Here is a 23,515-nt window from a genome sequence, read left to right as displayed (position 1 = left end):
GGAGACAATTTATTCTGGAAACTATATCATTCCCTCGGTTTTGGACCTACTGTTCTCTTTCACAGGGATGGTGATGCTCCCATGGCCTCACACTGGGAGCACTCACACCTCTAGCATTACATTTCGGTATATATTATGAGTTCTTTGGATCTAATACCTGCAACTCTTAGCCCCATTCTGCAGAGCAGCAAACTGAGGCTTCAGAGATGGACCATGTCTTGCCAGAAGTGCAGAAGCCAAGCACCAACCCCTATGCTCTACCAACCTCTGCCCAACATGTTTCTACTTTGGAACTGGTTGGGCTGAGGTTTGTGTCTTGGGCATGGGTTTCCCAAACAGCTCATAGTCCCTTCCTCATCCCAACCAGAAATTGTCTTCTCAGGGAGGAAACCCCCCCCCCCACACACACACCTGATCATCTTAGCCATGTGTCCCTCCTCCCATCTCTGCAGAAATGTGGCCACCAAGGTGCAGTGAAGTGCCTGAATCTGATGTGCGTCCGTGGAAGGGGTGGGGAGAGGAGAGAGTCCCTTTCGGCAGCTGAGCGTGTGTGTGCAACTTCCTGCCAGTGAGGAAACTTTCGTTCCAATCAGCCCTGGTTCTCCTTTCCCTGCCCTGGCCCCACAGGAGGAGCTGGCGGTGAGCCGTGGGCCACGCTGGCCTCAGCCAGATTTCCCGGCCAGACTCGGGAGGAGAGATGCCCTGGACCATCCTGCTCTTTGCAGCCGGTGAGCCCGATGTCCCCCCCTGCATCAGCCCCACCCCGCTCCCACCCCCCCACCCCCCCGCCCACCTGATCTCTGCTCTGGAGGCGGAAAGCAGCCCAGGGTTGCCTTCCCCAGGTGCTGGAGGAGGCTGAACGCTGACAGATTTGCCCCAGAGTTTTGGAAATGCCCCCAGGAGCATGGCTTTGTCTTAGGGTGCTCCTCATCACCCACACATCAAGGCTATCAGAAATCCCACCCCGCTGGGGACAGCGGTGCCCACGCCCCATGACTCAGCCCCGCTTGGCTTCTGCAGGCTGTTACCTCCGGGGCTGGGGCAACAGGAGATTCTGCTGGGGGCCAGGGGAACCCATGCAAAAGTCTAGAGGCCAAACAGGGAGAGGCTTGTGTAGACCTCGCCTGAGCTCTGCTGGGGAGCCTGGGGCCAGCTGGGGAGACACTGGTACCTCCTATAGGAAACTGTACCCACCAAACCCCAATTCCTCACCATGGCTTGGGAAACAGGAGAACCCCTTTTGCTCTCTGTTCCTCCCATCCTTTCCTTGGCTCATCCCCTCCAGCCACCCTGGCCTCCTTGAAGACCCCACACCCCTTCCATCCTCCCAGCATTTGCCCAAGCTCTTCCCTCTGCCCGGAATACCCTCCCCTAGTTTTTCCTGTGTCCCCTCTTCAGGGAAGCTCCATGGCCTCCCCAGCCAGTGCAGGTTTCCCATGACCCTGTCTGATGGGCTGCCCAGTGCTTCTCGTCTCCCTGAGAACGTCCGCTCCTCGAGGCAGGCACGTCTATCTGTCCATCTCATTCATGTTCCATCCCCAGCACCTAATAGGGCCGGGCATCAGGTGAGTGCTGTTGATGGAAGTACTAAGGCTATGATCACGTCGCTATGTAATAACCATTTCGATGATAATAAAATGACTCAAACGTAGCGACCCCCTCCCAGCTGCCTAGTCCCCGAACCCCTCAGCAGAGCAATGGGATAGGGTCGACTACCCACTTGTAAAGAAAGACTGAGGCCCAGAGAGGGTCAGCCGCTTGCCTAAGGCCACAGAGCCAGGAAACGCCTCTGTTCTAACCACTCAGCCTGCCTCCCTTTTTCTGCATTACAGGCTCCTTGGCAATCCCAGCGCCGTCCATCCTGCTGGTGCCCCCGCACCCCAGCAGCCAGGAAGATCCCATCCACATCGCCTGCATGGCCCCTGAGGGCTTCCCGGGGGCAAATTTCACGCTCTACCGTGGTGGGCAGGTGGTCCAGCTCCTGCAGGCACCTGTGGACCAGCTTGGGGTCACCTTCAACCTAAGTGGCGGCGGCAGGGAGGCTCCAGGGGGCCCATTTTACTGCCAGTATAGGGTGCTAAGTGAGGACCTGAAGCCGCAGCTGTCAGATTCCAGTGAGATGGTAAACGTCTCCTACCCAGGTAAGACCCTCCTGGCCGCCCTCGCAGCCCACGGCTTCATCGGCTCGCCGCCGAGCCTTTGCCCGTGCTGTTCCCTCTGCTTGGAAACCTCCGTGGAACGAGCCAGGCCTCCAGCTGGCCAGGGCTCACTCACCTTTCATTGCTGAATTCTCACAGTCATCCCACGCAACGGGTTCAGCGATGCTCCCCGTTTTGCAGATAAGGAAACTGAGGCACAAGTGATGAAGGGACTTGGCCAAGTCACACAGCTAGCAGGGCAGCAGGGCTGGGATCCCATGGGCCCCAGTATCCAGGTGTTAACCCTCCACACTCCACTGCCCCGCCCCCCTCCTGGCCATGTACCAGTTTTGAGCACCCTCTATGCACCAGACACTGTTCTTGGTCCTACAGTTTCAGCAGCGAGTGAAACGATGTCCCTCCCCTCCCCCAGCTGACATTCGGAGGAGATGCAGACAGTAGAGAAGAAGCAGGGAGGCCAGAAAATATTCAGTGTAGCCAGCAGGGGCCAAATAAAGAGGCCGGGATAAAGTACCAGCTAGGGAAGGGCGTCGTTTTAAGTACAGAGGAGAGTGGCCAGGGAAAGCCTCCGAGGAAGCGACATTTGAGCAAAGACCTGAATGATGAGGAGGCAGCCATGTGGGGATCTATGGCGAGAGGGTCCCCGGTAGAGGGACCAGCTGTACAAAGGCCCTGAGGCTGGCATGTGTCTGGCATGTTTGAGGAACACCGGGGCGCTCTGTAGGGCTGAAGCATAGTGGGCAAGGAGAGAAGTTGGGGGAGAAGGGGGCATGGAGGTGGCAAGGAGGATCGTGCAGGGCCTTTGGCTGTATCAGGGACTTTGTTTCTTTGTCGAAGCAAGACAGAAGGCCTGGAAGACTGATATTTTCCTGTGGTCTTTTCAGGACAGGAGGCTGGGTGTGAGCTCTGGATCAAGGAGCAGGAGGGAGGGAGGAGGAGTCTCCAGGTAGAGACTCTGCTTCACCATCCATCAGAACTTTCCAGCGGCAAAGAGAACTTTGTTACCCGCAGAAGCCCCACTTAAAGAGAACGTTGTTGCTCATAGAAGCCCCAGTGCCTTGCGGTGACAAAACAGTCTGTGTCTTTGAGCTCCACCGTCAAAGGCCCCCTTCAATCACCTTGAGTCTGTGGTCTCAGAGTGGGGAGGGAACAACAGCCCTCCTGCCCCAGATGAATGAATGAACAAGGGCTAACAGTGTGAGAATTTCAAGTATATGTCTGTTCCTTCCCCTTCCTGGCTTAGCTCCTGGTCTCCATAGGGACTGGGTCATCTCCTCCTGTCTTTCCTGAGAGATCCCCTCTCTTCAGGGAGGGGAAGTCAAATCCCTTGCAGAGAAGTAAACTGTGAAGCTGGAGCTTCATGCTTTTGTGGCTGACCTCTGCATGGATTTCAGGGTCCACCATGGGGCTGGGGGTGGATGTCATCTGATGCCCCTGGTATCAGGCTGAAGCCAGCAGGACTCTCAGGCTGCCAGTAACTGGAAACTTGACTCAAACTGGCTTCAGCAACAAAAGAGAATGTGTTGATTTGCCAAACTGAAGTCAGTTTGGAGCATTGACTTCAGGCATGGCTGGATCCAGGTGCTCAAAGAAGTCAGGAATCATTTGCCAGCTCTCAGCTCTGCTTTTTTGTGTCTTATTCTCAGGCAAGAACCCCTCTTTATGGTGTCAAAACTGTGCCTAGCAGCTCCAGATATATATCCTACCAGCACTGTAATGCTGGCCGGAGGAGTAACCCTCTCTTCCCAGTAGTGGAGCCAAGACTCAGAATCAGCTCTCATTAGCTCTGCTTTGCCCACATGCCCATCCCTGAACCAATCACCGCAACTGGGGGTGGGGGATATGCTAACTGACTGGTCACAAGACTTGCCAGATCCCTAGGGTCCAGCTACACCCAAGTCAAATGGTTGGGCAGTATGGGGGGTGCTGGCTCCCCAAAGGTAATCTGGAGAAATGACAGGTGTCCCACCTTCACCCTGCACCCCACAACTCCATAACCTGTCCCCCCTCTTTTTCTCATGTTCCTCTAGTGCCCACTTGGATACTGGCACTCTCCTTGAGCCTGGCTGGAGCCCTCCTTCTCCTTGCTGGCCTGGTGGCCATTGCCGTGGTGGTCAGGAAAGGTAACAGCAGGCAGAGATGGCATACCCCAGAGGCTGCCCGATGTGCAACTGCTGGGACGTGTAAATGAGCCCTCAATCACACCCATTTTTTAGGAGCACGGAGGCACACAGCTAGGGAGGTCTTACTCCAAAACTTGCAGTAAAGAATCTTCCAGAAGTGCAGTGTTGGTGGTGGGGTGGGGGAAGTTGACATATATTTTTACATTATAAAATATATATAACACAGAGTTTCACATTTCAACCCTTAATTTTTAAGTGTCCAGTTCGGCAGCATTGAGTACATTCAATTTGTTACACAACCATCACCACTGTCCATCTCCAGAACTTTGTCATCTGCCCCGATTGAAACTCTGTCCCCTTTATTTTTTCTTTTTAAAGATTTTATTTATTTATTTGACAGACAGAGATCACAAGTAGGTGGAGAGGCAGGCAGAGAGAGAGAGAGAGAGAGAGAGAAGGAAGCAGGCTCCCTGCTGAGCAGAGAGCCCGACTGGGGGCTCAATCCCAGGACCCTGGGATCATGACCTGAGCTGAAGGCAGAGGCTTTAACCTGCTGAGCCACCTAGGCACCCCCTCTGTCCCTTTTAAACACTAACTCACGGTTCCTCCTCCCCCAGCTCCTGTCAATCACTGCAACTGACAATAAACAAAACCAAGCCAAACAGTAGTAGGGGGCACCTGGCTGACTCAGTAGGTAGAGCATGCAGCTCTTGATCTTGGGGTTGTGAGTTCGAGTCCCACATTGGGTATGGAAATTACTTAAAATCTTTAACAAAAAAAATTTTTCTTACATGCTTGTTTGAAGCTTTTACCAATACACATTACTCATGTAATTGGGCAGTGGGAGGGTTTTGCATTAGCTCTCCTGTGAGTGGCACATTTGCCGGAGGAGAAGGCAAGGTTGGGTCACAAATGTATGAGGGAGACTTTGGAGCTTTTTTTTTTTTTAAGATTTTATTTATTTATTTGACACAGGGAGAGAGAGATCACAAGTAGGCAGAGATGCAGGAAGAGAGAGGGGGAAGCAGGCTCCCTGTTGCGCAGAGAGCCCCATGCAGGACTCGATCCCAGAACTCTGAGATCATGACCTGAGCCAAAGGCAGAGGCTCAACCCACTGAGCCACCCAGGCGCCCCTGGAGTCTTGTTTGTTTTGTTTTTGCAACTAGGAGGCAGCCACAACTAAAATCTAATAAACGTTTATTTTTTTTTTTTGTTCCCAGTTAAAGTAAAAAATTTGCAGAAGAAAAGGTGAGACCATCTCTGGAGATCCTCAAAGGATGCTTTGGGGGAAAAAAATACGTGGTTGGTGGGTATGGGGTAGAGGTTCCGAATGGGTGTTAAGGACTCTGAGACCTGGCCAGGTTCTGGGGACAGAGGGGCACTTCCGGTGCTGGGTGCGGGGGTGGGTGGCTCCATTCCAAACAGCGCCCTCTCGTGGGAGGGCTGCTTAAGAAGAACAGGGGTCAATTATAAAACACCTAGTGTGAGCGGAGCACTGTGCTAGGAGCTGCCGCTGGAGTTCACAGCTGCTCACAGCTGCTGCGGGAGCTGGCCTTTATAAGTAGTCCCATTTTATAGACAAGGAGACTGAGGCTCAACTTAGCCACGCAGGGAGCAAGTGGCTGAGTCGTGCTCACATCCCTTAACCACTGACTGCCCAAAATGGTTTTAATACTCTAGGAAGTCAGAGTTGGGAGAGGTGAGTGGCACCCTCTGGGGCTATGCGGTACCCAGCTTGTAGCCTGTAGGCAGTGGCCCCAGCCTCAGTTTCTCCCCTGAGAGAGGGCTGGCCACCCCGCTGCCTGGTGGCATAGAGCTAGCAACAGTCCCAGGGATCGAATCCCGACTTCACCAGGCGATGCGGCTCCTGGAAGAGAACTTCCTTCTGAGGGGACTTGGGGAGGCTGCAAAGAAAGGTGGGGAGTGAAGGCCAAGTTTGGAGCCAGGGCTTCCCGGAACAATCCTCCGGCCTGAGAGGAGTGGGTCGTTACTCTCCCAAATCCCTTTGCAGACAGCGAGAATCCTGCTGGGTTCAGATCAACTTCGCCACCACAGGTATGTACCTTCTTACTCCTGTCCCCTGCCAGGGCAGGCTCACCCCCTCAGAAATGCTAGCGGGTCTCCTTACTTGCTACTGAGCCTCTTCTGCAGCTGCTCACTTCCCTTAGGGTCAAGAACACACCCTCCCCTCCCTCCGGGGCCAGGTTTCACCTCTCACCTGTTCTCTCCGCCTCATCCTCGGGCCCTTCAGTCACCCTGACCTCTGCCTACAACAGTCTTCCTCCCTCTGGTCTTGGTCTAGAGGCCGCCTTCGGGAAGCCTTCCCTGACTCCCTAGACCGGGGGTGTGTTTCTATTTCCCTGCCTTCAGCACCCTATCATTCTTCTTACCCCTCGGGAGAAAAACACAAGTGTGTATGTAACACTTGCTTCCAGTGCCGGACCCTCGGTTCTATGGGGGACGGACTGCCTGGCCCTGTCCTTAAGTGGTGCCCCGTTTGTGATCCAGAACGTGTCATCCTGAAGGCTTCCACCAGGGGGCGGGGGTCGCTCAGGAAGGGGCCCCAAGCAGAGAAATTCCATCCTCTGTACTTCTTTCACTGTTCCCACAATTTTTTTTTTTAATTCAAAAAAGATTATTTATTTATTTGAGAGAGAGAGAGAGAGAGCACAAGCAGGGGGAGCAGCAGGCAGAGGGAGAAGCAGCCCCCCTCCCCTGAGCAAGGAGTCCCACTCGGGCTTGATCCCAGGATGCTAGGATCATGACCTGAGCGGAAGGTAGAGGCTTAACTGACTGAGTCACCCAGGAGCTCCCACGGGTCCATACTTTTACTGAGCACCTACTATGTGATGACCAAGACAGGTGGTCTTTGCTCACAAGCCCATCCTGCAGTGGGGAAACAGCCCATGGCCAGCGGGACCCTGTCTGGGGCCAGGAGGGCAGGAGGTGGTGTTTAGGGGGGAGTCAGGAAGGGAGGAAGTGGTGTTTAGGCAGAGACACGCAGGAGCAGGGGTGTGTGTGGGGGGGTGGGGGGTGGAGTCAGGTGGGGAGCAGACGATGGAGGGAGAGCCTGGGGCAGTGGAGGAGCTGAGAGGAGTTCCGGAAAGTGGGAGCAGAGAGGAGAAACCCATTTATTAGAGGGCCGCAAGAGGCCCCTGGGGGAGGGCTCTGAGGAGAAAAAGGACACAGTTCAGTTTACAGCTGGGAATGGTTCACCTGGTGGAATGGGCTGGAAGGGAGCAAAGCATGCTGGGAGATGGGTCCCAAGCCCTTCCTCGCAGTTGACTTGAGGCCTGTGGCTCTGAGGGGAGGGCCCGGGGAGGGCAGTGAGCAGAGATTTTATACTGGCACTGGGCTTTCCTTTCTCTTTCTATTTCAGATATGACCTTTGATAACTCTCTGTTTGCCATCTCCATGGTAAGTCATTGCATTTCTTTTTTTTTTTTTTTTAAGATTTGATTTATTTATTTGACAGAGAGATCACAAGTAGGCAGAGAGGCAGGCAGAGAGAGAAGGGAGGAAGCAGGCTCCCTGCTGAGCAGAGAGCCCGATTCGGGGCTCGATCCCAGGACCCCGAGATCATGACCCGAGCCGAAGGCAGTGGCTTAACCCACTGAGCCACCCAGGCGCCCCAGTCATTGCATTTCTTGGTCCTGGGTTTCTGCTGACTGTCTTAACCTCCGGAAGACCACCATCAGGCTGGGCTGACCTGATATCTCTGAGTTTGTGGGGAGGGGGTCTGGGAAAAACCCTGAATCCCTGAGCAGGGATCTGTTTGTGAACTGAGAGTTGGCTCTGGAAAATCCCAGGGAATGGGAGGCAGCCACGTCCAGGCCATCCGATGGCCCTGGGCAGGATCCCCGGGCCGCCTTTGCACACCATGGGGCCGACCCTACAGAATGGTGACAGGGGACTCAGGGTGACCCGATGGGGTCACGTGCTTTTCAACAGTCTGATGCACACCCTAGTCCCCTCCTGGTAAAGAAAAGCCTGTTTTTATGTTCAGTTTCAGGGATTTCAGCTTAAATGTCCAAGCTGTGCGTTTCTCTTACAGGTGGGGAAGGTCTCTTTGCATTCTGCCCCTTTGCTAGTGGGCACTTTGGGACTGCAGTCAGGGAACCTGGGTGGGGAGTTGGTGTGCCAAGGGCACCATAATGGGAGAGGGTTGGGTTGGTTCAACACACCCTTCCTGGGTGTTGGGACAAGAACAGGACAAAGGCTTTAATTCTTCAGAGCTTTCTACTTTCTCCCGGGGGGTGGCGGGGAGACAGACGATGCCACATAGGGTAGGAGTGGGAGGGAAGCTCACTTCTCCCTTAGATGGGAGATCCAGGAAGTCTCAGAGACAGCCAACAGGCAGGGGGTAGCTACGGAAGATGGCCACAGGCTCGGGACACGTTCTTGGCACCGTCCAGGATAACTGGAGTGGAGCCGAATGGAGAGTCGAGGGGAGCCTTGCGGAGAACTTTGTCGCCCCATGTGATGGGAGCGCCATGGAGGGTTCCCGGGCGGGGAAGTGGGGGCGGGGGAGAGGGGACCGATTCAAGTGCTCACCCGCGCCCTCTGGCGGCTGCGGGGAGGACAGACTTGGGGGGCGTGGGCCCACCAGAATGTGTCATTCGGGGGTGGGGGGTGGTTACCAGGACCGAGGCGACGGTGCTGGTCCAGGCGAGCTAAGTGGTAGGTGCTTTGGTCCAGCGTGTCGGCAGCGGAGGTGGAAGAAGGGAACGGATGCTGGTCAGATCGATTCTAGGGACAGGAAACACGGCGGATGATGGACGGAGGGAGAGGGCGGAGGGAGGCGGCTGGGAGTCCCGGGGAGCCGCGGGCGTGTAGGGACCAGAGACACGCCCCCTTACCCGGCGACGCCCAACGGCAGGTGCAGACGCGATACTGGGGTTCCGGAGAGAGGAGCAAGGACATTTAAACTGTGTATGAGTGTGGGAAGGAAGGGGCTTGGTCCCGCCGGCCAGTTCAGCCTTCTGAGGTCTCAGTTCTAGGACAAATCCTATGCTGTTAAGAAAAAACAAAAAACAAAACCCTCCCTCCGCCCAAAATGCAGGGCAAATTCTAAAACTTTCTGTGAGAAGACGTGCTGCTTAAGGCACCAGCACCCTGGGGACTTTTCTTTTTTCCTTTTTAAAAAAAGAGTAAAATGAAACAAGTGGAAACAGAGACAGGGAGAAAAATTTAAAAAGTATCTTAGTCCTTGTGACTATATATGTATATTTTTTTTTAATTAAAAAACTTGGGGGAGGGGAACACCTGGCCGGCTCAGTGGATAGAGCATGTGACTCTTAATCTCAGGGTGTTGAGTTCAAGCCCCATGTTGGGCACAGAGCCTACTTTTTTTTTATTTTAAAGATTTATTTATTTATTTGACACACACACACACACACAGACCACTAGTAGGCAGAGAGGAAGGCAGAGAAATAGGGGAAGTGGACTCCCCACTGAGCAGAGAGCCCGATGTGGGGCTTGATCCCAGGACCCTGAGATCATGACCCGAGCTGAAGGCAGAGGCTCAATCCACTGAGCCACCCAGGCACCCCCAGAGCCTACTTAAAAAATTTTTTTTTTTCGGGGCGCCTGGGTGGCTCAGTGGGTTAAAGCCTCTGCCTTCGGCTCAGGTCATGATCCCAGGGTCCTGGGATCGAGCCCCGCATCGGGCTCTCTACTCTGTGGAGAGCCTGCTTTCTCCTCTCTCTGCCTGCCTCTCTGCCTACTTGTGATCTCTGTCTGTCAAATAAATAATCTTTTAAAAAAAAAATTTTTTTTTTCATTTGAAATACATCCATATGTCAAAATTATATATCTAGTAAAACATCCTTCTGTCAGTAACCCCTGTCCACTCCGTGGTCTCCCCCTCCACATGCAGACAGCCACCACCATTACGAGCTTCTTGGAAATGCAAGCAAAAGTGAAAAGAGGGGGTGTATAACCTCATGTTGTCTACATAAATGATAGCATGCTAGCCACACTACCATGCTTCCTCTCCTTCATGGTAAATTCTAGCGAGATCTTTTCTAGGTTTTCCTTTTTTTTTTTTTCATTATGGTAAAATATACATAACAAAATTGACCATTTTAGCCATTTTAAAAAATGATTTTATTTATTTATTTGACAGACAGGGAGAGAGAGAATACACACAAGGGCAGTGGGAGAGGGAGAAGCAGGCTTCCCACTGAGCAGGGAGCCCGATGCAGGGCTTGATCCCAGGACCCTGGGATCATGACGTGAGTTGAAGGCAGACGCTTAAGAACTGAGCCACCCAGGAGCTCCTTTAGCCATTTTTAAGGTCCAGTTCAGTGGCATTAAGTGCATTCACCTTGTGCAACCATCACCGCCATCGATCTCCAGAACTCTGTCCTGCAAAAATGGAACTGTCCCCACTGTATACTAACTTCTCATTCTTTTTTTTAAAAATTTTTAAAAGATTTTATTTATTTATTTGACAGACAGAGATCACAAGTAGGCAGAAAGGCAGGCAGAGAGAGAGAGGATGAAGCAGGCTCCCTGCCGAACAGAGAGCCCGACGCGGGGCTCGATCCCAGGACCCTGGGATCATGACCTGAGCTGAAGGCAGAGGCTTTAACCCACTGAGCCACCCAGGCTCCCCCTAACTTCTCGTTCTCAACCAACCCGAGCCCCTGGCATCTACCATGCTCCTTTCTCTCTCTGTGGGTTTGCGTATTCTGGACATTTTATGTAGAAATGATGTCATATAATATTCATCCTTTTGTGTCTGGTGTTTTACAGAAAAGATTTTATTTGAGAGAGAGAGAGAGCGCGTGAACACATGCACAAGCATGGGGGAGGGGCAAAGGAAGAGGGAGAAACAGACTCCCCGCTGAGTAGGGGGCCCCCACGCAGAGCTCCATCCCAGGTCCCTGGGATCCTGATCTGAGCCCAGGGCTGACCCTTAACCGACTGAGCCACCCAGGTGCCCCATGTGTCTGGCTTATTTCATTGAGCATAATGTCTTCAAGTTCATTCATGTTGTAGCAGGTGTCAGAATTTTATTCTTGGTGAAGGCAGAATTTTGCTTTCTGTTCATTTGTTGATGCACACTTGGGTTGTTTCTGCCATTCAGCTATTATGAACAGTGCTGCTATGAACATGGGTATGCAAATATCTGTCTGAGTCCCTGCTTTCAATTCTAGTTTCTTTTTGAAGCATTCGATGGCTGAAATAAAAGGGAGGCAGCTTATCGTTCTCCAGCTTGTATCGTGATACCCTGCTGAGGGTCTGATATTTGCTCTAGGATGCCCTAGGAAGTGGGGTTGACATTTTTTAAATTTAAATTTTTACATTTTGTTTATTTGAAAGAGAGAGAGAGCAGGGGGAGGGGCAGAGGGAGAGGGAGAGAGAATCTTGAGCAGGCTCCCCGCTGAACTGGGAGCCTGATGTGGGACTCAATCCCAGGACCCTGGGATCATGACCTGAGCCAAAGGTAGACGCTTAACCAACTGAGCCACCCAGGCGTCCCAAGTCCATCTCTTCTTGACTGGCATTTGGGGCAGGAGCATCTATGGTAGAGGAGAGGATAGCCTTTCGAGGCAGGTTTTGTGGGAGCCCAGAACAGGTGACAAGGTTGGGGAGGGGAAGAGATAATGGTCACAGCTTTGTTCACTTAACTATTAGTGCTTGCTGTGTGCCAGCAACTTTATCTATTTAATTCCTCCATGTTTTGTAGCAACTCTAGGAGGGGTCTAGGAGCATTCTCCCCATTGTGCAAAAGGAAAAAGTGAGGCTCAGAGGGGTTAAGTTACTCAACGGGACAAGGTGGGGGTGGGATTTGAACCCATGCTGTCTGCTTCCCTTCTCAGCATCCAGATAGGCAGGAGGACAGAGGACAGGATCTGGGTCCTGAAGCTGTGGGGTGGTGTGTGGGGCTGAAATGAGACCGGATGGACTGGGCGGGGGGGGGGTGTGTGTCTCTGACTCAGAATGTAGGGAGACCCTGGATCCTGGACCTCAAATCACCCTGTTCTCTGTTTTTCCTCCATGGACAAAGAAAATGAGTCCGGAAGAAGATGCACCCACTCTGGATGCGCGCTCAGGCTCCGCCGAGACACCCGGCAGCTCTGGGCCCCGGAAAAGGCCCACCTCCACATCATCCTCGCCTGAGCCCCCCGAATTCAGCACTTTCCGGGCCTGCCAGTGAGGCTGAGGACTGGGGGCCCCTCTGTGTCTGTGCGTTCTCCATTCAGCCCCCTTCTCTTGAGGGCCTGAAGTCCCTCCAGCTACTCTGGGATTTCTGGCTGCTGTTTTCTCAGGGAATTGACAGAGGAGGCAAAGGGAATCCTTGGCTTTGGGACCCTCCTCACAGAGAAGCAGGAGTAGCAGAGGGGGCACAGACATTGTCCTGGAGTCTGGACAGAAAGCAGGAAGACTCTCTTTGGGTTCCCAGCTTCTCAGACCACGTGAGAAGGAGATGTTAGGATCCCTGTGGCCCCCAGCTGGGCCATAAGCAGTCTGGGCCCTCCACACACCCGGCCGATTTCCTCCTCCCCTCGCCACATCTGACTTGACCAACCCAACCGGGTTTTTGGAACATAGGGTACCCGGGGTATGTTCTGTTAGTCTGTCCTGCTGGGATGCCTAAGTTATTAATTACAACAGGTGTTGGTTGAGCAGTTCCCGAGGTCTCTATGGAGTGTAATCCTTCAAGCCCAGGATCTCTGGGGTCTAATCACCGGATGCCTGGTACCCCTCAGGCGCATGCAGTCAAGGTGCTATATGGGAAAGCTCGTGCGGGTACTGAGGGGGGACACTGTCACATGGGGTCTTTGCTAAAGTCCTTGCAGTGGTGAGTGAAATGATGGGGAGCATCAATGAGGAGGTCCAGAGAAGAGTAGGAACTAGAGAAGGTGGAAAGACGTCACAATCTTTTTTGGACCCTCTAGAAGAGAATGACGCCCTCAAGCAGTGACAGACGGACTTGGAAGATAGGGGTGTGTATGTGTGTGTGTGCGTGCGCGCGCGCGCGCGTGCTCCTGTAGAAGGCGGCACTCGACCCTGCTCTGCAAGATTCATTGGCCCAGTCATCGGTGGGGGGGAAGGAAGGGGCTAAGGGAGGGGCCCAGAGAGAGGGATCCTAGAATTTTTTGTAGGGGAATAGATGGCCAAGGATGGAGGAGTAGGCAATGGGGGAAGGGGGCGGAGACGATGGGGAAGACATAAGGAGCGGCTGAATGCTGGGTGAGGGGGCCTTCCCACGGATTCAGGTCCAGGGCAGAGACCGACTGCCTCCCCAAACTGATTTTCCCTTCTGGAGGGCTGGGGTGGGGCCACACGCTGGGGGCGTGTCCCGGGAGCCGGCCCCGCCCCTCGCGCAGGCCCTCCCTGAGAGCCCGGCGCCTGACAAAGCTACATCCAGTGGGAGGGAGCAGGACCGGCACAGGGGCGGAGCCTCATCGTAGCTGGACCCCGCCCCCCGCGTGTCTCCTCACAAAGCCGGGCAGGGCCAAGGGGCGGAGCTCACCCGTAGAGGTGTGTCGGAGCCTTCGGACGTCAGGCCCGCCTCCACCTTTCCGGGCAGGGCGGCCGCCTCACAAAGCGCGACCGTTTGCGCGGGGCGTGGCCCAGGGCGTGTCCACGCGACCTAGCACCGCCCCCTAGGGCGCGCCCCTGTCCCTGCCCTCCCCGCGTCTCCGCTCCAGCACCGCGGTACAAAGCGCGGCCTTTCGAGCCTCGCCCGGCCGGGGGGCGGGGCCCAGGCTCAGGGGCGTGTCCGCCCGACGGAGCACCGCCCCCCGGCTCACGCTCCGCCCCCGCCGCTCCTGGGCCGCGGAGCGACCTCACAAAGCCGCGACCGTTCGCGCGGGGCGGGGCGGGGCGGGGCGGGGCGGGGCGGGGCGGGGCGGGGCGGGGCGGGGCGGCCCCGTCCCCCGGCACCCTCCCTCCTGGTGCCCTAGGCGGCCAGCAGGGGGCGCTGCGCCACGGGGCCGGACCTCGGCGGCAGTGGCGGTGAGGCGGAGCGTGGCCGGCAGGCGGCGCTGCCTGACTCGGCCTTGGCCTCGGCCTGCGCGTCGGCAGCGGCGGCGGCGGCAGCGGCGGCGGCCTGGGCCCGGGCGCGGCGGCGGCGGCGGCGGCGGCGGCGGCGGTGGTGGGGCCTGGAGCCGGATCTAAGATGGCAGCGGCGGCGGCTGCGGCGGGGCCGGGCGCGGGCGGCGCAGGGGCGGCGGTCCCGGGCGGCGCGGGGCCCTGCGCGGCGGTGTCCGTGTTCCCCGGCGCCCGCCTCCTCACCATCGGCGACGCGAACGGCGAGATCCAGCGGCACGCGGAGCAGCAGGCGCTGCGCCTCGAGGTGCGCGCCGGCCCGGACGCGGCGGGCATCGCCCTCTACAGCCGTGAGTGCGGGGCCCCGGGGCCGGGCCGAGCGCGGGGGCTGCCCACGAGGCGGGCCGGGCGGGGGACCAGGGGCGGGAGGGACGCGGCCGCAGCTAGGGGCCCGGGGCCCGGAGGGTGAGGGGCCCTGAGCGGTGGGGGCCTGGTGTGGGGTCCGTGGCGCCGGGCCGAGGGAGCTGGGAGTGGGGGGCCCCCGAGTGAGGGCAGTGGAGGAACGATGTCAAGGGGCAGAGAGAAAAGAGGGCGTGCGTGGTGGCCAGAGGTGAGGTGCCCGGAGTACGGTGGGAAGCGGGAAATGGGGGAGTGAGGGCCCTGAGATTGGGAGGGGGCAGGCAGGAAGTGGGGGGCCGAGCGGGGAAGGTGAATTCGTAGCCGGCCGGGGGTGTGGGGGCTGGGTGGGAGGAAAGGGGGCCTGGGGTATGGGAGAGGTGGGGGTCCCCGGGGGCGGGTGTGGCCGCCCTAGGCGAGGGATGGAGGGGTGGGGGCAGCCTTTGGCCATCTCTCGGGACTCCCACGACTGCTGAGGACAGTTGGAAAGTCGTGCCCGGCCTGGAGGACCTGGTTCCACCCATCGGGAGCGTTTTGGCGTTCTGGACCTCCGTGTGGGAAACTTCTAGACCCGGAGAGAGGGCCCATGCCAGGGTGGTGCGAGCCGCTAGATGTGCTCCTGGTGAAAACGTGGAAGGGTAGGGCTCCTTCTTGATGTCCGGCTCCGAAGTAAGAGGTAACACAGCCTCCGCCCTCGCCACGGTCCTCCGATCTTTCTTTTTGGGGATGTGAGAAGCTGGTTACATTTTCAGAAGCTAGTTTCAAAACTGACATTTCAGTGGAAAAAAAAAAAAAATCACAAATGTGTTTGCCAAGGCCCCCGAGTCTTTGTAGTTGATCCTTTTCCTTTCTCTGTTACTCTTTATTTATCTGTTCTGATTCCTGATTGCTTGGTCACATTTTGCTATTCTGTTTCATTCAGCTTTGTCTCAGGGTTTCTTGCACTGATGCTCTGGGAGCCACGGAGGAGGCCCTTTCCTGCCTTTGGCCTGTGTGAATTTTTTTTGCCCCTTTGGGAAGTGGGCGAGTGGGCCAAAGGAAAATATCTAGAGCAACCGGTTCACACTGGGCTCTCCCTGCACTTCTGCTTGGAAGACCCAGACTTGTGGAGTTGTGCCTACCTCCCAGGTATCTCAGCCCTTTTTGCTGGGGCAGAGCCGGGTTTTCTGGGACCAAATGAGGAGAGGGGAGAAGGGTATCCCAGGTGGGGGTCAGAGCTCAGGACAGGCACTTAAGCTCTATTTTATGCTCAGCAGGCTCTCCCAGGTGCTAAGCGGGGCCATTCATTTGGCAAGCATTAATAAAGAATAAAGATTTTGGGCAGCGTTTCTCCAACTAGGATCCCGAGGCTAATCCTCAAAGCAGTTCCAAGATAGTTTTTCTTTTGTAAATAACTTCTTTTGATTTTTGGACGGTTTTTGATTTATAGAATTATTGGGGACATAGTACAGAGAGTGTTCATAATACACCACACCTGGTGTCTCTCTCGCTCTCTTTTTTTTTTTTTTTTTTTTTAAAGATTTTATTTGAGAGAGAGAGATCACTCGCAGCGGGGGGAGCTGGAGGCAGAGGGAGAAGGGAGCCTGATGCGGGACTCCAGCCAGGACTCTGGGATCATGACCTGAGCCTAAGGCAGACGCTTAACTGACTGAGCCACCCAGGCGCCCCCACACCTGTGTCTCCTGTGTTAAACAGCTTCCTCCAGAAGAGTTTTTACATTTTGTGTTTCTGTGTTGTGGGTAATCTCGATGTTGTTACTAGTTATAAAGATAACATTGTCTTTTAGAGGTAATTCATAACTGAGGCATTTGTGAAAGGGGGAAAGTCCTCGTTTCTCAGATTGAGATCCTGAGTCAGGGATGATATCCTCTCGGGTCTGAAAGAATGTTTCTCACCCTCGATGCTCAAGGAGCACTGACGTGGGGCGGAGAACGTGGGTTCTGGATTCAGCTGACCCTGGTTTTGTTCGTTCCCCAAGGCTGCCATGCCACACGTGATGGCTTAAAACAAAAGGAATGTATTTTCTTACAGTTTGAGGCCAGAAGTCTGAAATCAAGGTGTTTCGAGGGTCCCTACTCCTTCCAGAGGCCCTGGAGGAGAATGTCTTCTCACCTCTAACAGCTTCCTCTGGGTCTTTGGCCTTGATTGGCTTTTGTTAACAGAACTCCAGTCTCTGCCTCCGTCTTCACACAGCCTCCCCACTGTGTCCCTGTGTCTTTTCTATAAGGACACCTGTGATTGGATTTAGGGCTCGCTCTAAATCCAGAAAGATTTTATCTTTGAGAGCCTTGATTGCATCTGCAAAGACCCTTTTTTCCAGATAAGCCACTTTCACAGGCTCGGGCTTGGTGGGTTGGGGCTTGGACACACTTTCTTAGGGTCTACTACGAGGACTAGATTGGTGCCCTGCTAGTATCTGTGAGTCTTTGTGCCTCAGTTTGTTTATCGGTAGAATGGGGGAAATGGCGGGACATTGTGGCATATTGTGTGTTTGCTCAATAAGCTAATACTCTTTTGGTGGTAGCACCTGCTGCCTAAAAGGCTGGGGCTGGCGATGACCTCAGACTTGGCTGGGTCACTGCACAGGGTGAGGCAGCACCCGTCCCTGAGCAGGAGGCATGGAGAGCCGGGCGCACGGGGCGGGATCACTGCGAAGTGTGCTGGGGGAGTGTGGAGTACCAGGGCTGAGGTGTGGGGGGGTGTACCATGCTCCTGGATCTGCGAGCAGGACCGGCCCACCGGGTGTAGAGTGCGAGCCCGCAGTCCCTTGGAGAAAGTCAGAGATGGTCCAGCCGCTGCGGGCATGTGTGGGGATTGTGGCGGCTGGGTGGCTGGGAGGCGCATGGGGCCTGCTCAGAGCTTTGGGCCTTGTCCTGGGATGACCTTCCTTCCCTGGCCTCCACATTTTCCAGTCTGCACCCTTCTGGGTCCTGAGTGCTTTGGCCTGATGAGAAGGTGGCCTGACCCCTGTTCTGCCCACCAGTGACTGGTGGCACTATGTGTGATCCCAGATCCCCGGGATTCCAATCTGGGTGTGGGGAGGGACAGGGAGGTCGGCCAACACGCGCATCTCCCCGTACCTCACGCGGGAGGTGAGCCGGAGGCGTGCCTGGGTGCTGGCGAGGGTTTCTGAGCGCGAAGCCTGACTGGCGTGGGTCACTGGCTGGCATGGGTCACCGGCTGTGCGGCCTTGAATGGGCCACTCCCCCTCCCTGAGCCTGTTCCTCACCTCCCCCTGCACCCCCCTGCGCGCTGCCTCGCTTTCCTCCTCGGCAACGGGAATGATACCACTCGGGGCCCAGAAATGTGGGTGAAGTAGACCACGGGAGTGTGGAGCCGGGGTGCCTGCTGGTCAGCCGTGCGTGTTTCCATAGACGTTGCCGACGACGGTGTGGGTATTGGTTCGGAGTGACCAAGAGCCTTCTCCGGGAGGGAGCCCCTTGGCTGCAGGGCCGTCCGTCCAGCTGCTGCCTCGCACCGCCGGCAGATGGAAGAGGGACCCCGGGGCTGCGACTTCCGCCTCAGGCAGGGGTGCGGGGTGGGGGGTGTGCTGGGGAGACTGGGGAGATGGGTGGGGTAGCAGACAGACAGCCCTGTTCCTTGACATCTCCACCCTCCCACGTGAGAAAGATGACAGCTGCAGAAGGCCCTGTCCCGGTCACCCCGCGGGGAGCGATAACCCTCCCCGCCCCAGCTCACCGTTTGAAGTCACCCTGGCCCGTGTCCATGGCAGTGGCTAAACGGCAGCTACCAAAACCGGGCCGTTTTCCCTGGGCAGAGGTGCGGGCATCCCGGGCCTTGAGGAAGCTTTGGCACGGCCGCTGGAGTTCTTGGCCGCAGGGAGCCCTCCCTTGGAGAGGAGGCAGCTTCTCGGGAAGCCCGTTGTGGGGCGGCCACGGCCGAGAGCAGAGGACTCTCGGTTCCTCAGGCCCATGGTGTCCTTTCTGGAGATGACTGTGTCACTTTTCTTTCTTGGTCAGTGCGAGTCGGTTTGCCTGGTTCTGATAGGGGCTGCGTTTCAGTTTGTGGGGGGCGTGCCAGGGCGTGGAAACCCCAGAGGAAAAAACCCTTTGTGAAAACAAGGTTGAGGAAGGGCCTGCTGCCGTAGACCCGGGAGCTCTTGGGACTTTCTCCGGTCACAGTCGTTTGGTAGCCCCCTGGCAGCGGGGGGAGGGGGAGCCGAAGAGTTTGTCCACTCTGAGACCTTCAGTGTCCAGCTGGGGTGACACCTCATTCCCACTCCAGGGGTGCCTGTAAGGTGCTCCTGCCTACTGTCATTTTCCTAAGCATTTACTGGGTACCAGGCTCTGTGGGACCCGATGTGGACAGACTCAAATGTTGGACCTTGGGGACAGCTGGGGACAGGATAAGAACATAAATTAGGGCCTATGGGCAGATGATGGTCTGTGAGCCAGAGCAGGCCGGTGGCCTCTGTTTAAACCACTAAAGGGAGCTTTGTATGTTTCTGAAGGGTCTATTAAAAAAACCCCGAGAACTGAAGTAAGAATGTTTAACTGACACTCTTGTGTCTTGAAAAACCAAAAAGGACTTGCTGGCCCTTGACAGAAAAAGCTTGTGGACCCCTGGGATCAATGAACGAAGTAGGCAGGAGGAGAGGGGGATATGGTGGGAACATGGCCCCAGCCCGGCTCGCCAGATCTGCCACGGCTTTTTTTTTATTGAGATTTTTTATTTATTTATTTGACAGAGGGATCACAAGCAGGCAGAGAGAGAGGGGGAAGCAGGCTCTCTGCTGAGCAGAGAGCCCGATGCGGGGCTCGATCCCAGGACCCCGAGACCATGACGGGAGCCCAAGGCAGAGGCCCAACCCACTGAGCCACCCAGGCGCCCCATGCCACAGCTTTTAAGAGAAACTGAAAAACCTTTCTTTGTGTCCATCTGTTTGTTTTGATTGTGAAGTGTCCTGATCACTCAGGCCAGATAGACTATACTTTCCAGGCTCTCTGGGCCAGTTAGCCTGATGGTGTGGCCGTGGCTGTGTGTTAGCGCTTAGAATAGTACCAGGAGGTCCGGGACACCGCTCCCATTTTATTGGTGGAAAAACAGGTGAGAGGGCTTGACCAGGTGACATGGCTGGTCCCGCAGGGGAGCTGGCTCTCAAGGTCACAGCTGTCAGACCTGCTCTTTGTTACACTGCAGGGTGGTTTGGTGGAAAGTGGTCCGGATTCCATTTATTCATGCATAACGGAGATCCAGAGGCAGTGGCTCTAGCAACAGGGCATTTTATTTTATTGTGCTCTCGTGGTGGAGAGGTGGCAGATCAGGGCTGGTTTTTTTTACTTCAGGAATTCCTTGGGCGCAGGTCCTTCCGGCTCACCCCCGCGCCCTGCCATCGTTTCTAGGGTGAGGTCCTGTCCTTGTGGAGCAACGTGGCAGCTGAAGTCCAGCTATTACTCTCGTGTCCAGACAGCAGGACAGAGGAAGGGACAAAGGTGCCAAACACATGGGCCTGGTGTCTGTTAAGGAAAGTGTCCGGAGGCTGGCTCTGGGTGCTTCTGCTTTTGTCCTATTGGCTAGAATGCAGTCGCGGTGCCGCCCCTAGCTGCAAGAGAGGCTGGGAAATGTAGTCTTTTGTCTGTCGGCCCGGTCGGCTGGCTCAGCGCAGCTAATTTCGGGGCTTCTCTTTCTGTAGGAGAGAGGACAGACGCGGGGAGACGGTCAGTCCCCTTGGTCACAGTAGGTAGGATGTGGACGTAGCCAGGGTTGGAAAGGGTGTTTCTGGTTTATGGAGGGCTCAAGTGGGGATGGGGGACAGCAGCCTGGTGTGGGGCCAGGGGGTCTCTCTGAAGAATGGAGGAGCCAAAGGTGGGGTAGCGAGGTGAGGTCCAAGTGACGTTTTACAAACAACAGGGCCTTTTCGTGTGTGGGATCAGGAGCTGCCCGCCATTTTCCCCGGAGGGGCCTAGGTGATAAAATGTCATTTCCGAAGACTACGGTGGCAGCAGGTTACAGTGCACGGGAGCAGGGCGAGAGGGCCCCGTGGAAGCTTCCAGACTAGGGAATGCAATAGGACTGTAACCGAATAGTCTCACCTTAGCCTGCCCCAGAAATGTGTCAGAGGCCTGGAAGTTGTATCATGGAACAGAAGGTGAGCTCCGCCCAGGGTGAAGGCCATGACCTGCGGCCGGGGTTGTCAATGACCTGCCCTCGGGTTTGCTTCCCGCTATGTGGTTAAACCGGAAGTAGACCCCCCACTATTTTTAAAATTGTGTGATTTCACATCAAAATCTGACTTCGTACTTGTGAAAACTCAGAAGGGCTGGCGACCCCAGGCGTCCGTGCCCCGAGGCGGAGCTGAATAGTGCTGCCGCCTTTGGAAGGGGCCTGCTGCCCCGATTTGCCCCAAGTCCCCTTCCTGCTTGTCACTGCCCCAGCACGGAGGCTCTGTGCCAGTAGCCATTTGTCCTTCCACTTGCAGTGGTTTGTTTCTTAAAATAGAGAGGCATTTCTGTGAACCCAGGCTGCCCTCGGGTGTGGGAAAATGTTCCTTACCCAGCACCCTCCTTCGGCCCCTGGCCCCTTCCTCTGGGCATCTGACTTGGAGCCCTATGGAGGTGGGGGGCTGTTGCCTCGGGTCCTAAGCTGGTCTGCTCTTGCGGTCCCGGGTCCCACCCGCTGCCCACCTCCCAGCCCCCCTTCCTCCTCTCTACCTGACCAAAGCCCCTCAGTGGCCATTTGGAAACCCAGAAGTTCTGAAAGACTGGCTTGCTGCTCCTTTGACAGCAAAACCTAACCTGACCCAAACTCTTCGGTTGGTGGAATCCCGCCTGAGCTGCCACGTGGGGCCCTTTACAATCCCCGCGCGCCTGGTTTAGTCTGACCAACACCTTTTGGGCTTGTGGGGGCCTGCGTCTGAGATCACAGGTGCAAAGTGGCCAGCGCCACGAGCTGCACCTGGTAAGCGCGCACTGTGGCACGGGTTGGGGTCTGGGCACGGTGGGCGTGAAGGGCTTTTGGGCAGAAGGAGAATGGTGGGAACTCAGGGCTGATGTGAGGTACAAGACATCTGAGCAGGTCAGATGTAGCAGAGTGGGAGAGGCTGGGGAACCTCCCCTGGCAGGTGCCATTCCTTTCCTGGTGAGCCCGCTGGGTGCCTGGGATCTGCTGATCACCTGCTGGGTGGTGAATTTGCCGGGACAAATGGGAAATTCCCATCCTGGAGAGTGTGGGATGGAGGTTCCAGACCTGGGACAGACTTGCTGCTCCCTGTGGAGAGTGGAGGCTGGGAAGGGCTTCGGGCAGCTCAGAGACAGGTCTCTCTCTCTCTCTTTAAAGATTTATTTATTGGGGCGCCTGGGTGGCTCAGTTGTTAAGTATCTGCCTTTACCTCAGGTCATGATCCCGGGGTCCTGGGATCAAGCCTCGAGTCGGGCTCCCTGCTCTGCGTGAAACCTGCTTCCGTCTCTCCTACTCCCCCTGCTTTTGTTCCCTCTCTTGCTCTCTCTCTCTGTCAAATAAATAAAATCTTAAAAAAAAATAAAGATTTATTTATTTGACAGAGTGAGAGAGCACAACCAGGGGGAGTGGCAGACAGAGGGAGAAGGAGAAGCAGGCTCCCCCCCAAGCAGGAAGCCCAGTGTGGGGCTTGATCCCAGGACCCCGTGATCATGACTTGAGCTGAAGACAGACGCTTAACCAACTAAGCCACCGAGCCTTCCCTAGACACGTCTGTTAATCTGAAGTCCTCGAGGGTCCCCGGGGTCCCATGATGCCCTAAAATTGCATGCAGTTTTGCAGAAGTCTAGAGGGACAAGAGTCAGTGGCTGTGACCTTGAACCAGCCTCCTTGACAAAAAGGAGAAAGGGGGTGACAGTGGCAGCTCTCTGGCGGGAACACACGTCAGCTTCGTCGTGGTGTGTCCACCTGATGGACACGACCGTGATGTTGCTGTTGGTTCTCTGTGCGTGTTTCTGGGGAAAGGCTTCCCATTTGGATCCTCCCCCTGACAGGTCTCTGACACGAGAAAGGCTGAGAGTCATTGGAGGTTAGTCCTGGATTGGGAGTGAAGTGGATGCCTCTGGCTTCTGAGGAATGGGGTGGTTGGTGGGAGAGGCAGGCGTCCTGGGTCTACTGGGCTGGGGTGTGGCTCTGATGGGCCAGGAACAAGAGGTCAGCAATGTCTGTCAGAGTGAGCCAGAGCAAAGGGGAGGTTACTGGGTTTCTGGTCGGGAGGGGCAGCCCCCTTGGAGGGCTGGGGGAGGGGACCCAGCCAGATGGCAGTGGTGGGGGGCAGGGTGGTGGAGTCTCCAGGAGAGGGGAGGGGGGGAGGGCCCACCTCGCCCAGGCCCCCAGGGCCTAGCCACAGTTCTTTGAAGATGGAGAGACCTGACCTTCCCTCCTTCCAACCACAAGCACGAACTGAGCGGGCACTCGCCGTCTTTTTATGGTGGTAGGTTACCTTGCGTCTACCTTCAGACCGCTGGCAAGAACGCACTGAGCGTCTGCTCTGTGCCAGTTACTGTTTTAGGAGCTGTGGGATGTGGTGACGCCCCAAGCCAAGCTCATGCTCCCGCAGTTGCCGGCCTGGGGGCGGTTGTGTGACAGGAGCTAAGTCTGCAGTCACCTAAACACGTTGTGCTTAGTGGTCTGTGTCCTCCAGAAGACAGTGAAGGCGGCAGAGGCTTGAAAATGCTGGGGAGGATGAAGGGGCGGTGGGGCTCGGCAGGGTGGCCCCCCCAGCTCAGGTGGGGCGGCAGAGCCTGTGGGAGAAGAGCAGGTGAGGCCGGGGGAGGGCCTAGAGGGGCCTAGGCCTGGCTCCACGCCTCGACGTGACCTCTCTGTGCCTGTTTCTTTGACTGTAAAATGGGCTT

The 23,515-nt window shown here is 55.9% G+C and overlaps 2 protein-coding genes across 3 annotated transcripts in view; both read left to right on the top strand.

Annotated features, from left to right (window-relative positions):
* Window positions 1–697: 697 nt before the first annotated feature.
* On the top strand, window positions 698–12,925 carry LOC308353276 (protein HIDE1; the record flags this gene model as incomplete). The annotated part of the gene is made up of 7 exons (XM_080820152.1): window positions 698–728; window positions 1,833–2,141; window positions 4,190–4,282; window positions 5,504–5,531; window positions 6,295–6,338; window positions 7,663–7,700; window positions 12,301–12,925. 7 exons carry the CDS (start codon window positions 698–700, stop codon window positions 12,448–12,450), a joined length of 693 nt encoding a protein of 230 aa, XP_080676278.1. The 3' UTR covers window positions 12,451–12,925.
* A 1,493-nt stretch (window positions 12,926–14,418) lies between these two features.
* CARM1 (coactivator associated arginine methyltransferase 1) overlaps window positions 14,419–23,515 on the top strand; it is a gene marked incomplete at its 5' end in the record, with an annotated part of 42,313 nt that continues 33,216 nt past the window's right edge. For both annotated transcript variants that reach the window (XM_080808364.1, XM_080808363.1), the window contains one exon: window positions 14,419–14,638. In XM_080808364.1, the coding sequence (XP_080664490.1) occupies window positions 14,419–14,638 (220 nt within the window). The remainder of the gene's footprint in view (window positions 14,639–23,515) is intronic.

Source organism: Martes martes (assembly GCF_963455335.1).
Source record: "Martes martes genome assembly, chromosome: 1".
Classification (NCBI taxonomy): Eukaryota; Metazoa; Chordata; class Mammalia; order Carnivora; family Mustelidae; genus Martes; species Martes martes.
This window is presented reverse-complemented; position numbering and strand designations above follow the sequence as displayed.